At 44.7% G+C, this 13,893-nt stretch overlaps 1 protein-coding gene across 2 annotated transcripts in view; it reads left to right on the top strand.

Moving 5' to 3' along the window:
- The first annotated feature begins 6,369 nt into the window (after nucleotides 1-6,369).
- LOC147437089 (RPA-interacting protein A) overlaps nucleotides 6,370-13,893 on the top strand; it is a 33,542-nt gene continuing 26,018 nt past the window's right edge. Inside the window, exons 1-2 of one of the 2 annotated variants that reach the window (XM_086486577.1) lie at nucleotides 6,441-6,571; nucleotides 6,665-6,769. In XM_086486577.1, coding sequence (XP_086342703.1) covers nucleotides 6,744-6,769 — 26 coding nt within the window. In that variant the 5' untranslated portion in view covers nucleotides 6,441-6,571; nucleotides 6,665-6,743. Of the gene's footprint in view, nucleotides 6,572-6,664; nucleotides 6,770-13,893 lie in introns of both variants that reach the window. The other variant, XM_086486576.1, reaches the window with a different exon arrangement.

Consider the following 13,893-nt stretch of genomic DNA (forward strand, 5'->3'; position numbering starts at 1 on the left):
GTTTGGAGACACGCTCAGAACGTCTCACCACAACTGATTCCGCCTCTCTAGCCACTATAGGCTGTTCCTGAGCCTGACCATGCTGTCTTGATGTGCTAGCACTAGGTCCATCTTCCCTGAAGACAAATCTTCTGATCTCCTCTGTCTTCTCTGGCTTAGCGTGAAACTTGGCTTCATTGAAATGCACATCATTGCTACGAATAAGCTTTCTGGACTCAGGATCCCAAAGCCGGTAACCCATCTCGCCCGATTCTCCGTAGCCAAGAAATATACACTTCTTGCTCTTTGGTTCTAACTTATTTCTGAACTCCTTAGGAATATGGCTATAAGCTTCACAACCAAAGACTCTGAGATGCTTATACGAAGGTGCCTTGCCTGTCCATAGCATCTCGGCCACTGCAATCTTATCCAGAACCCTACTAGGAGACCTGTTGATCAAATGGACTGCTGTAGCCACTGCTTTCGCCCAAAATCCATCAGGCAACTCAGCATTTGACAACATGCTTCTGACCTTCTCTTGTATGGTCCTATTCATACGTTCTGCAACCCCATTCTGTGAAGGATTATATGGTGCAGTAAGTTCCCGCTTAATCCCTTTTGCTTCACAAAAGTCTTGAAAAGCTTTGGAAACGTACTCTCCACCATTGTCAGTTCTCAAGCACTTCAGCTTCTGACCACTCTGATTCTCCACCAGCTGCAAGAATGTCTTAAAGACCTTGAGCACCTCATCCTTGTGCTTCAAGAAGTAAACCCATACTTTGCGAGAATAGTCATCTATGAATGTACAAAAGTACGCTGCTCCCCCTAGTGACAAACTAGGCATTGGTCCGCATAGATCACTGTGTACAAGAGCTAACCGTTCGTCCCTACGATTCCTCTTTGATCTGTGCGGTTCCTGTGTTTGCTTACCATAAACACAATGCTCACAAAACTCGAAATCTTGAAATGAAAATCCAGGCAAATAACCATAATGAGAAAGTATTTCCATTCCTCTTTTTGACATATGTCCCAACCTACGATGCCACAGTGACACACTTGGCTGCTCAATCACATTAATTACATGGTTTTTAACCTCTGAAACATGTAAAGTGTACAGAGTTCCTGACTTGCTGCCATGTGCTACAGTCATCGAACCTTTGGAGATCTTCCAAGCGCTGTTCCCAAAAACTGTCACATAACCCGCATCATCCAACTTCCCTGTACTAATCAAGCTCTTTCGGATTGCTGGAACATGTCTGACATTCTTGAGCCATAAAGAAGAGCCATTCTGAAACTTCAACTGCACATCTCCCACTCCAAGTATGTCACAAACCTGCTCATTGCCAAGTCTGACATAATCTTTAGTAGCCACATATGATGTAAACCACTCTTTGTGCGGAGAAACATGTAAAGATGCCCCTGAGTCGATAATCCAATCACTCATAGCATGTCCATCCTCTGCAGTCAAGAAAACAGAATCAAGATTGCTTGTAAGGAAGATGTCACCAGCTGCTATACCAGAATCACTGTCTGAACCAGATCCTGTGACATTCACCTCTTCAATCTTCACTGAACTCTTCTTTTCATCTTGCTCAGAACTCTTTGTTTTGCCTTTTTCTTGTTTCCACTTCGTACAGTCTCGCTTCATGTGACCCTTCTTGCCACAATGGTAGCATTCTATGTCATCCTTTGACTTCGAATCACGAGACTTACTTCGGTTTTGTGCCTTCTTACCCTTCTTTTCTTTAAATTGTTGTCTCCCTCGAACGACCAAAGCGCTATTGCCTTTGCCTTTGTCAATGTTCTTCCTGTTCACTTCCTCTGTGAGCAAGCTGCCTTCTACATTGGCACTTGTAAGACCTTCTGGCGCGACATAATTACTTAACGCTGTACGAAAAGTATCCCAACTCTCTGGCAAAGTGATTAAGAGAAACATAGCCTTCATTGATTCTGGAAAGACTATCTCCTGTGCTGTTAACTGGCTGAAAATTGTGTGAAATTCATTCAGATGATTTGACATGGCTGTCCCTTCCTTCATCTTCAAATCCACCAATTTCTTGAGCCAGTAAATCTGAGAAGCAGCACTTTGTTTCTCGTACATACCACATAGCTTTTGCCATACGCCATACGCTGTAGTCTCTTCTGCTACGTTGAAGTAAATATTTTCTGCCAGTGTCAGCATGATTGTGGAACAAGCTAACTCGTCAAGCTCTTCCCACTCATCTTCAACCATACCTTCTGGTCTCTCCCCTTTGAGCTTCAGTGGCTTCACTTGTTTTTTCTGCACCAAAACCTGCCAAATCTGCTTCTTCCAGAATGGAAAGTTTGTGCCATCCAGCTTCTTTATGTTGTAAAGAGTCTCACTTTGAGAAGATGCCATATCTGCCAAACTGTTTATGCCTGAGAAAAATCCGACAGAGTTTCCCCTGTAAACTGGCCTGTGTACACAGTAAACAAGCTGTAATCAACAAGCTGAACACCTCTCCTCAGGAACTGTCAGTATTTTGAAATTTTTTGACAGAGTCTCCCCTGTAAACTGAGCTCTGGGAACCAAAAGATAGCTCAAAAAACAATCATAAATAGCTGACCAGTGACAAATCCTGTAAGCATACACTGTCTCCTCTCTGGGCGATGACAGAACCTGTATCTGTCTCAAGACTGAACCCTGAGCAATGCCTCAACGGCCTGACGCATAAGATGCAATCCAGTGTCTACACAAAGTCATACATCCTAAGGGATAAAAGTCGCCGAAGAGGATGCGTGTAGAGGGGAACTCCAGCAACCTAATCCACCTCACACTGGGTAACCCAGCCCCCAGTGCTTGGCTTCAAAAAACCTCACACACGACCCTCTCAGATGGCTCAGCAAACTGCCCAGAACTAGCATACATCCTATAATAGACCAATCACTGTCCTATGACCGCTGCGGCGGTCTGTCTGCTGGTGTGACTCACAACTAGCAGACCCACAATCACAGTACATCAATCTGCAATACATGCCAGTGGTGTCAAGCCGTCGTATGGCCACACCTCCCCTGGAACCTGGCAAGCACAAGAAGTAACAATGTAGACTGCAATATATATATCTGATGATATATATGTGTACCTGGTCTATAGATGATGCTCTGAAGACTAATAGGTGATGTATGTCGATGCCGATATTGATGTCGACCACCTCCTGCTTGCCAATCTACACAAGACGGATTTCTTTGCGGCTGAAATCTATCTTCTGCTGTAGTGCTCAGAACGAAATTCTGAGGGCATAAACGGCTTCGAAAGGGGGGTAAGACTTCAGGTCGCCTGTTGGAAACGCTCTCGGAACGCCGAGTGTGAATTTTCGAACTCCGGATCCAGAATCTGCCGGAAAAGTGCGCGCGCGCGCGATTGCGCAAATCCGCACTGAACCAAGGCTCTGATACCAATTGAAGTCGCGGAGCGGAGCATGGGTCGACTCTCTCACACACACACACAGTGATACACAGTGAGCTTACACAGTACACAGTACGCAGAGAACTGTTAGAAGGGTTATCTCCCAATTCCTTAGTATTCACAAAGAATAAGTTAGTATATACAAAGAGTTAGAGGTAAGTGAGTTAGGCGGGCGGCCGGCCATATCCGCATAAGAGGCCACTTGGGCTTTAATCCCAACACCTTCCTCCGCCATAACTCCCACTCAATTCAAGGAATCCTTTCCTTGAGATAATTTAGCTACGAGCAAACCTAGCTCTGATACCAGTTGTTAGGAAATAAGACGTAGCTAAATAGATAATTGAGTAGATTACTTAATGGAGAGAGACAGATTTATATAGACGAGATTATAGAGTAGAGAGAGAGAGAGAGAGAGAGTACACACGATATACGTGGTTCACCCAATGTGGGCTACGTCCACGGGAAAGCAGCCACTCAATGGCTTTAGTACTTCAAAACAAGAAGTAGTTTACAAAGGGATTATACCCTTAATGGAGCTCCCGCCTTGCTTCACTCTCACCACCTCACACTCACCTTGTTGCATCAACTTCACACTATGAAATGTGTGTAGAAATGGCCTCCTTTTATAGGCCAAAAGGGCTGCCCTCTCTTATGAGAGACAGCCATGTGTAGCCGCCCTTGTGCGAATAAGTCCAAATCGGACCCTCCAATCCGCCCCTGTGTGGCCGCCCTTGAGAAGACAAGTCCGCTTTTGAATTCGGCCACCGGCCACTGGCCATTGACTTCCGACCACCGGCCATTGACTACTGGCCACCGGCCAACCGACCGGTTGTTTTTCGACCACTTTCCGGCCGCCGTCCAGCCATAATATTCCGGCGAAAAAAAAGTCTCGGGGGCCTCCGCCCCGGAGGCCTTTAAAGTTGCCCCTGATTCTTGTCCGTGAAAATTTTGGTTTCGGGTGAGTGATTTTCCTTCACGCACGATGGCTTCTACTCATAATGGGGGCCTTACAAATGTGCGCTTTTACCACAGAAAATTACAAGGGTAAATCAGGCTCCATACTTAACAGCTCATGCTGGCCTCCCATTGGCTCCTGTAAAGCTTAGCCAATCACAAATTAGAAGCGTAGTTGATAGATTTTTGACAAGTGTTCCCCTTTCTCCTTTTGTGAGAGCTTTAGGTATTTAAATAATTCATCTAAACTCTCATTGGACCTTTTTGTCTTCTGGCCAATAAGAATCAGGCAAGCCATTGGGCTGCTGGATGCTCATTGGACCCCTTGGTAGACTATCCAATAGTCTTCTAGGGAGCTTAATTATCTTGGTTTTTTATCAAGAATTTTTAAATTGATTAGACTAAATTTACTCTAGCCTAATTCTCATTGGTCCACCTCTATGGCCATCGAATAGGATTTGAGGGGAGGTTGAGGGCAATTGGCCTGGGAGCTTGACATGTGTCCAGTATCCCCTTCAGTGTGTAAAGGGGGAGCCTTGGAGTGTGTGTGTGTGTGTGTTTCTCTCTCATTCCCTACAATATGGACTCGCTCCCTCCTTCCTAGGGATGTGGGAAGACTTTTTAGTCTTCCCATGACCATCCAATTTCCCTATGCTTTGGCCGTTGGATAAAAGATTTAATTTTTGGAACCTTAGCCAATGGAAGTCTTAATGGAGCTGAACCTTAGGTCTTTTAAGCCCCATTGAAGCACATTGCTCTTTTGCAGGTTGTCTTCCTTCGGATCCCTATTTTCCCTCCTTTGGATCCCTGACAGAGACCGGTCTGCAGCCTTATCAATATTCTAGCTTTTACTCTCCTGGTAGTTCCCCATATGATCTGTTTAACATGAAAAAATCATTTGGGAGTATTGGATATTAGTTTTTACGACATCTTGTTTATATGGATGCAGGTGAGAATGCTATCTTTACTTAAAAGGTTTTAGCTTTGCTGATGTCCAATTTTGAAGATACTAGATGATTCAACCTGGATGACCTCCATAGATCTATTACTTTTGTATAGGAGCATTGAATGATGCCTCATTCTTATTATACTTTACAAAATGAAGCAAAGGCAGAGTCATTTTTTTACAAATCATTGTCCAGTTATCTAAAGCCAATTACCTTTTGAACGTTATGTTCTTTTGTGCATATTTAGTAAGTTTAATGCATCAACACATACATACACGATGAGTGGGAGTGTCAAGGCTTACATGCCCTTACCCTATGAAAGGATTTGCACCCATACTTCGACTTGCTAAGCGACATGGAGAGAGAGGGGAACAAGCTATGCAGAGGAAGCAATGATGCCATAGCTCTCGACCTGCTCAGCGAAAGGGAGAGAGAGGGAATGAGCTACACAGAGGAAGCAAGGATGGAGGTTCTTTATCTGGGTTTCACACCCTCTCTCTCTCTCTCTCTCTCTCTCTCTCTCTCTCTCTCTCTCTCATACACGCATGCACACGCGCGCACGCGCACACACACACACACGGTGAGTGCAAGGTGTCAAGGTTTGCAGACCCTCTGAATGGCGATTGTCTCATGAAAGTCTAGTAATGATGTAAACCTTCAATACTTTACACTAAGATAAATTTTCCATCATTGTCTTTGCACACCTCTCTCACTAATGAATGAACACTACCGCATTCATGAATATATAATTTTTTCAGGAAATTCGTTGTCCAAAAAGAGAAGTCACCTCTAAGGCCTCAGCACGTTGGGCAAGCCAGAAAGTCGAGATAGTGAGAGATAGAGAGCTCGACTCCTAAAAGAGTGAATCACGAAATATTTTTAGCTACCAAATAATCATATTAAGTAGACCCACATTTCAATGCCTTTTTAATCATTCCTAATACTCTCTTTAAGCCATTATACCCTCTTTCCTTGATGGTGACTTCACTTTGTCTATCAGCCAATTACAAAAAATTTCAATTTATATTTTCAGCTAGCAAAAAAGGGAACTGGCCAGCCAAAAAAGACCCATGTGCCACCGCTGTATTTCCTCTATACAGGGCCTTGCTTGGAAGTTGTGAGTCGAGACTCGAGAGCTTGAATGGAAAGCTCGGATCTCGTAATCGTTGCGGGCATGTGATTCTCGGACACAGGCATGGCTTTCACGGAGAAGATCAACGCACGCTCTTCAATCAAGTCATGGCATCCACATTGGAAGCACAAGGTATCCCTTTAGCGTGTATATGTGAGGGGGAGGGGAAAGAGGGAGGGAGCGAGGGTGGTTTCTGTACAAAATGTATGAGATCTGGATCAACAGGAAAGGGATGCACGCAATGGATGAGGAAGGCAACGACCCGCATGCAGTTTTACGAAACTTTTCTTTCAATTTCTAACTAATGTTGACTGCAAGAACAGTTAAAATGTAAGCTTTAGGAAGATTATAAGAAAACAAGCGCTAGAGAATGTGGTCTTTGTAATCATGAACATGGTTCTCTAGCTTTCATACCTCTAGCAGTTATTGAGGCATGTTAATTTACCTTTTTGGCCTTTTTTGGCATGCCAAGTTATTACTTGTTAGACTGGAGACTTGGCCAAGTCAATTTAATAGTTTGGTTTCTCAATAGAGGTCTGCATGTTACTCTTTGGGTATCGGCGATTGCTTGGTATAGGCCTCTATAGAGGATTGCTTGTTTGCAAGACAAAACCTCAACCATGAAGTTTGTAGCAACAAATTTTTACAAATGGTAACGTTTGGTCTTTTACAAGTTATTGGGGGCCACACAGGGTCAAAACACATCAATATACTGAAATCGATGCAATAACTTGTATGGGGCTCTTCAAATAGGTTGTTATGTGTTGCGTATCTCATGAAAATCACCTCTCTTGACATCAAAGGTAGACTCATTGTATTGATGCTTTGATTTTGTAACCAGCTTCTCCCACAGCACAATGGGCGAACGCAATGCACTACAAATCATCACCGCTTGAATCTAGACATGGGTTAAGCCATATATGATAGCTGAATTTGTGTTAGTTGTATAGATTTGGTCACTCCTATGCCATTTTGTGAGCTTGTGAGTACCGTTTGAGTTTGCGATTTCTTATGGGTGGTATTCTTGATGTCCAAGAGGAGATTTGTTGTGATCCTCCGGATGATAGGTTTGCATGTAGTGTTGGCAATTGGTGGGGACATCTAGTTCCTACTTGCGCAGTCCGCAACATATAGCGGCTTCTCCCATATATCCCTTTGGAGATTTCCAACCTTGGGGCAATCCATTCGGATCTTCGTGACCATGTTTCACGTACATAGGCGGTTCCTTTACTCTCATCTTGAGTATTGGATATTGATTGAACAGTTCAGTGGGTATATTCTTTGAAGCACTACAGAAAAGAACAAAACTTTGATGGAGATTCTAAGGAAGCAAGTCACAACGATTGTGCTCTTCCGAGTGTAAGGAGTTTCACATATTGTATATGGATTTTTCTACAGGTTTGAACTTTTTAAAAATTCACAATTGTGAGTAGATTACATTAACATAGCAAAAAAATTACATGTTCTTGCCATGCTCAAGTTTATCCATGACAGAGTTCCCGGCTCATTATTACATCGATTGGAAGGGGAGACTGCTGCTAATTGGACTATTTTCTTATTTTTAATGATTAATTTCTTTTTTAGGATATTTTATTATGTGCACTAAGAACTGTTAAAAGATTGTAGCTACAGGAACTGCCATCAGGAACGGACAACTCTGATGTGTCATTTGATGGGTGACGGTAAACATCGCGAAGGAGTTTTCGTAAGTTCGGTGGAAAGGGCCGGGTTACGAGTGCCCCTGATGCGTCACATGATGGGTGACGGGTGCATCAGTAAGGGGGCATCCCGTAGGCTAAGGAGGAAATCCGAACTGAGTAAGAAAATACGCGTAAGAACGCAAGCACAAGAATAAAGATGGGTTCAATGAAGTTTTTTACGAAAAGCAGGAACAATCGCGGGAAGGCAGACGCTTTCCCGCGAGGAATCTATGTTTGCATTGCATTCGTGCATGTGGTTGCATCCAGGGACGCCTGGGAAGTGTTGTGAAATGCATTGGTTTTAACTTATAAGGTTTTATTGAGTTTTTCGGTAGGTTCAGACCAATTTTAAAATTTGCCGGCCGTCCACTTAATAAGTGGGCAGCCACTTAGAAGATAAAGCAACAAAACTAGCCAACGAATTCTCTCTCGCTATTTCGGGTAGGGCAGCGCAAAAAAAAAAAAAAAAAAAAAAAAAAAGAGAGAACCGCGATTTCTACGCGAGCAGTTATTCGTGCCGTGGCCAGGGAGCTATAAAAGCACCACATGCCCTCACTCACGGGAGGTACCAACATCAGCAAGAGAAGACTCTGCCGCAAGAGATCGCGAGACTACGAAACACGGAAGTCGCTTTTCCCGCGCAAGAGCGACAGGTATCTATTGTGGATTCGCCATACGAATTGTTATCGCGTGTTTGTGTGGTTTGTTTTGTAGGAATCTCCCGTCTTACGGGAAGGCCCTTCATGGGAAGTACGGCTTCACGCCTAAGTCCCTTACGAGAAAGTACGGCTTCGCGCCTAAGTCCCTTACGAGAAGGAACGGCCTTGTGCCCAAGCCCTTTACGGGAAATCACGACCTTCGGGTCTAAGATTACAGAACGGAGGGGTTTCCTCGGGTTCTCGTGCTTGTATACGAATTCTTCCTGAATAAAGGAATACTCTTAACGGGGGGGGGGGGGGGGGGGGACCAGCCCATCTTCTGGTCCCCGATACTGTGTCGATCTTCTCCCTTCTCTCACATTTGCAAAGTATTTTAATTTTCAGATTTTCAAGTGCTCGTGTACGCTCCCGTTTTGTGACAGTGGTATCAGAGCTCGGACTCCTCTCTTTCTCTGCAAAGAAGGACGATTCCGGGAAGAACGGGAAGAACCATGTCGAGCCAAGGGAGAAGCGTTGAAGAGGAGCTTCAACAAGTGCAAGCTCAGCTTGCGGAGTTGCAACAAATTTTATTGTTGCCAGACGTTCAAAAGCTTTTGGGCGGAATGTAGAAAACGAATGGAACTGATGCAGCCAAGCATCCAGACAACACTGTTGGCGTGAGACCACAGGAGGCAAAAGAAGAAGCACGTACCGAGGTGCACAAAGGATCTTCGGATCGGAATGAACGGCCTACTTCAAGGAAAGGCCAGGAAAAAGCGCTCTCTTTGCTAGATGAGAGCAAGGACATCTCTATCTCATCTCCATCTTACTCTCCTGATTATACTTCTCGATCATCTCGTCAGAAGAAGGAAGCCGCTACTACTGCCACTACCCTACATCAACCTAAAGATAAGCCTCGATTCAAGAAGCATGGTCGCAAGTCTCAACATCGCATGAGAGTCTTCAAATCGGGCGACAAGGACATCAAGTTCGAAACCTACAACGGACGGAGAGACATCTCCAAAGCACTGTCCTTCATCAAACAGTTTGAAGTCGCCTTTACTAATGGGCACTTCACAGAAAAATCCAAATTACGCCATGTGGGGATGCACCTCAAGGAAACGGCAAGTAATTGGTGGTTAGCCAAGATTCTGGAAGGTTCTCAAGCCAGAACTTGGGAGAGCTTGAAATCTGAATTTTATGAACAATTTCTTCCGCCTGACTTCGAGCAGGACATACGGAAGGAATGGGACTGGCTTGCCCAGAAGGAACATGAAAGAGTAACGACTTATGTGGACATGTATTGGTCGGTTCTTTTGAAGGTCACTCCATCCAAGAAGATTGCCGACGAGGAAAAGAAACGAAAGTTCGAAGTGGGTCTCCAACCGCAGCTTCGAAAGAGTATGAAGGTGTATCCGGATGATACTCTTCAGAGGATGATGGAGTCAGCAATCATTGCTAAGGATTTGCACTCAACTGGGACGCCCAGAAAGATGGAGCATAGCACTTACCGTGCAAGACAAAGAGGGGTCTACGATGACCAAGGGGGCCAAGGAAGAAAACGTCCTCCATCTAGAGACGATGATCATTCTAAGAAGCCAGAGGGCACTGGCAAGCAAACTAAATACCTTTCTCCTACTCAACTTCAAACTTTCAGAGAGGAAGGAAGATGCTTCTACTGTGGCGAGAAAGGACATATGAAACCGGACTGCCTGCTAAAGTAGCAACGGCAAGAGCAAGCCTCTACGAGGCAAGAGAAAGCAAGGAAGGAACCCGCACCACCAAGCTCGAACTCCATTCCAGATGTTCAAGGAAACACAGAATCAGAGAAAGGGAAGCACTTGGACTTAGTGTTTCAAGAATTGCGAAAGCATGAGTCGCATGTGAATGCAAAGAAGAGCGAGTTCTTTCTCTCAGAGATACACTATCTCGGCCATATAGTCTCTCACAATCAAGTGAGTATGGATCCTGCCAAGATCCGAGTGGTAGAAGATTTGCCTATTCCCACTACGGTACATGATGTACGTAGTTTCGTGGGATTATGTTCGTATTATCGAAGGTAAGTCCGAGGATTTGTCCATGTAGCAGGACCACTTCATGATTTGACAGAAAAAGATTCCTTTCAGTTGGGTTCGAGACAACAAGGAGCTTTTGATCGGCTCAAGTACTTGCTAAGCCATGGACCTATTTTGATAGTGCCTGACTTAAGGAAACCATTTGAGGTTCACTGCGATGCTTTAGGCGATTGCATCGGAGCAGTGTTAAACCAAGAAGGCCATGCAGTGGCTTATGAAAGCAGACGGCTTAAGGATGCAGAGTTGCATGCATCAATCTACGAAAAGGAACTCTCAGCTGTGATTCACGCCTTATCCAACTGGAAGCACTATCTTCTAGGAGTGGATTTTGTGATCAAGACTGATCACCAGAGTTTGCGGTATTTTCTTACGCAACGGAAACTATCTGAGAAGCAGATCAGGTGGGCAAACTTTTTGTCAATATTTCACTTCCAGATCCTTCACACGGCTGGGAGTAAGAATGTGGTCGCAGACGCATTGTCTAGGCGGCCCAGGGTGAACGCTATCACTTCGGTGTATCACCAAGAATTAGAAGCACTACCGGATTTGTATCCGAATGATCCAGACTTCTCCACCGTTTGGGGAAAGCTACATCGTGGAGAGAATGAGTTTTCCTATTCCATTCGGGACGGTTATCTCTATCACCATCAGGCCATATGTGTGGCGGAACCATTAAGAAAGAAGATCATGGATGAAGCACACGCTTCGCCTTATGCGGGTCATCGGGGTATTCTCTCTACGACCTTAGCAATGGAAAGATATTTCTTTTGGCCTAGCCTTAAAGCAGACATTGATAAGTATGTCAGGGAATGCTTGGTTTGCCAAAAAGTGAAGTATGATCGGCATAAGACGCCTGGGTTGCTACAACCATTGCCTGTGCCTAATGAACCCTGGGAAAGTATTGCCATGGACTTCATCATGGACCTCCCTAGAACTCAGACTGAAAATGACGCGATCTGGACCATTGTGGACCGGTTTAGCAAGCAAGCACACTTTATACCAGTCAAGAAAACGATCAAAGCAGATCATATGGCTAGGGTCTTTCTAGCACAGATCTTTAAGCATCATGGAATGCCTAAGTCTATTGTGAGCGATCGAGATCCTCGCATGACAGGAAATTTTTGGCGTGCCTTGATGGATAATCTTGGTACAAAGCTGAATTTTTCATCTGCCTATCATCCTCAAACGGACGGGCAAAGTGAGATAGCCAATTCCACAGTATTGGATATGTTAAAAGCTTATTTGTCAGACCGGCAATCTGACTGGGAGAAATATTTGCCTCTTGTCGAGTATGCGTATAACAATACCATACACTCATCGACGGGGAAAGCACCTTTTGAGATTCTCTATGGTAAGCCTTTGCTTCCACCCATCCTTTTAACTAAGGATAAGATCTTTGCAGCAGATGAATTTGTCTGGGACTTGGACACAGCCTACGGGCAAGTTAGGAGAGTTATTCTACGCTCTCAGGAAAAGCATAAGAAAGCTGCAGACAAGCACAGAAGGAATCTAGACTTAACAGTCGGACAGTTAGTCTTACTCAAGTTTGAGAAGGCAAGACGTAAGAAACAAGCGTCTCGTAAGGGGAAGGTGGTAAAACTTTCTACCCGTTACTATGGGCCGTTTAAGATCACTGAGTGAGTGAATGATGTCACCTTCCGATTAGAGCTACCGCTTAATTGGAAGATTCATAATGCTTTCCATGTCAGTTTACTCCGGCCGTATGTGGGACCGCCTCTAAGCAAGGCTAGTGCTGAGGAACCTCCTGAGGTTGAGGAAATAGAAGAAATACTCCAACCGGAGCAGATAGTAAGTCATTAGGAGCGGCCTCTCAAATCCGGAAAGATAACACGGAAGTATTTGGTTAAGTTTAAGAACTACTCTAATCTAGATGCTCAGTGGATGACACAGGAGGAATTAGCAGCTTATCCCGAGATACTGGGGGTATATGTCCAAGCACTACAGTTGAGGTCAACTGTTTAGAAGCCAGAGGGATGTTGCTAATTGGACTATTTTCTTATTTTTAATGATTAATTTCTTTTTTAGGATATTTTATTATGTGCACTAAGAACTGTTAAAAGATTGTAGCTATAGGAACTGCCATCAGGAACGGACAACTATGATGTGTCATTTGATGGGTGACGGTAAACATCGCGAAGGAGTTTTCGTAAGTTCGGTTGAAAGGGCCGGGTTACGAGTGCCCCTGATGCGTCACATGATGGGTGACGGGTGCATCAGTAAGGGGGCATCCCGTAGGCTAAGGAGGAAATCCGAACTGAGTAAGAAAATACGCGTAAGAACGCAAGCACAAGAATAAAGATGGGTTCAATGAAGTTTTTTACAAAAAGCAGGAACAATCGCGGGAAGGAAGACGCTTTCCCGCTAGGAATCTATGTTTGCATTGCATTCGTGCCTGTGGTTGCATCCAGGGACGCCTGGGAAGTGTTGTTAAATGCATTGGTTTTAACTTATAAGGTTTTATTGAGTTTTTGGGTAGGTTCAGACCAATATGCCGGCCGCCCACTTAATAAGTGGGCAGCCACTTAGAAGATAAAGCTACAAAACCAGCCAGCGAATTCTCTCTCGCTATTTCAGGTAGAACAGCGCAAAAAAAAAAGAAAAAAAAAAGGAACCGCGATCTCTACGCGAGCAGTTATTCGTGCCGTGGCTAGGGAGCTATAAAAGCACCACATGCCCTCACTCACGGGAGGTACCAACATCAGCAAGAGAAGACTCTGCCGCAAGAGATCGCGAGACTACGAAGCACGGAAGTCGCTTTTCCCGCGCAAGAGCGACAGGTATCTATTGTGGATTCGCCATACGAATTGTTGTCGCGTGTTTGTGTGGTTTGGTTTGCAGGAATCTCCCGTCTTACTGGAAGGCCCTTCACGGGAAGTACGGCTTCACGCCTAAGTCCCTTACGGGAAAGTACAGCTTCGCGCCTAAGTCCCTTACGGGAAGGAACGACCTTGTGCCCAAGCCCTTTACGGGAAAGCACGACCTTCGGGTCTAAGATTACAGGAGGGGTTTCCTCGGGTTCT

This window comes from Adiantum capillus-veneris, chromosome 17 (genome assembly GCF_014529385.1).
Source record: "Adiantum capillus-veneris isolate H3 chromosome 17, ASM1452938v2, whole genome shotgun sequence".
NCBI lineage: Eukaryota > Viridiplantae > Streptophyta > Polypodiopsida > Polypodiales > Pteridaceae > Adiantum > Adiantum capillus-veneris.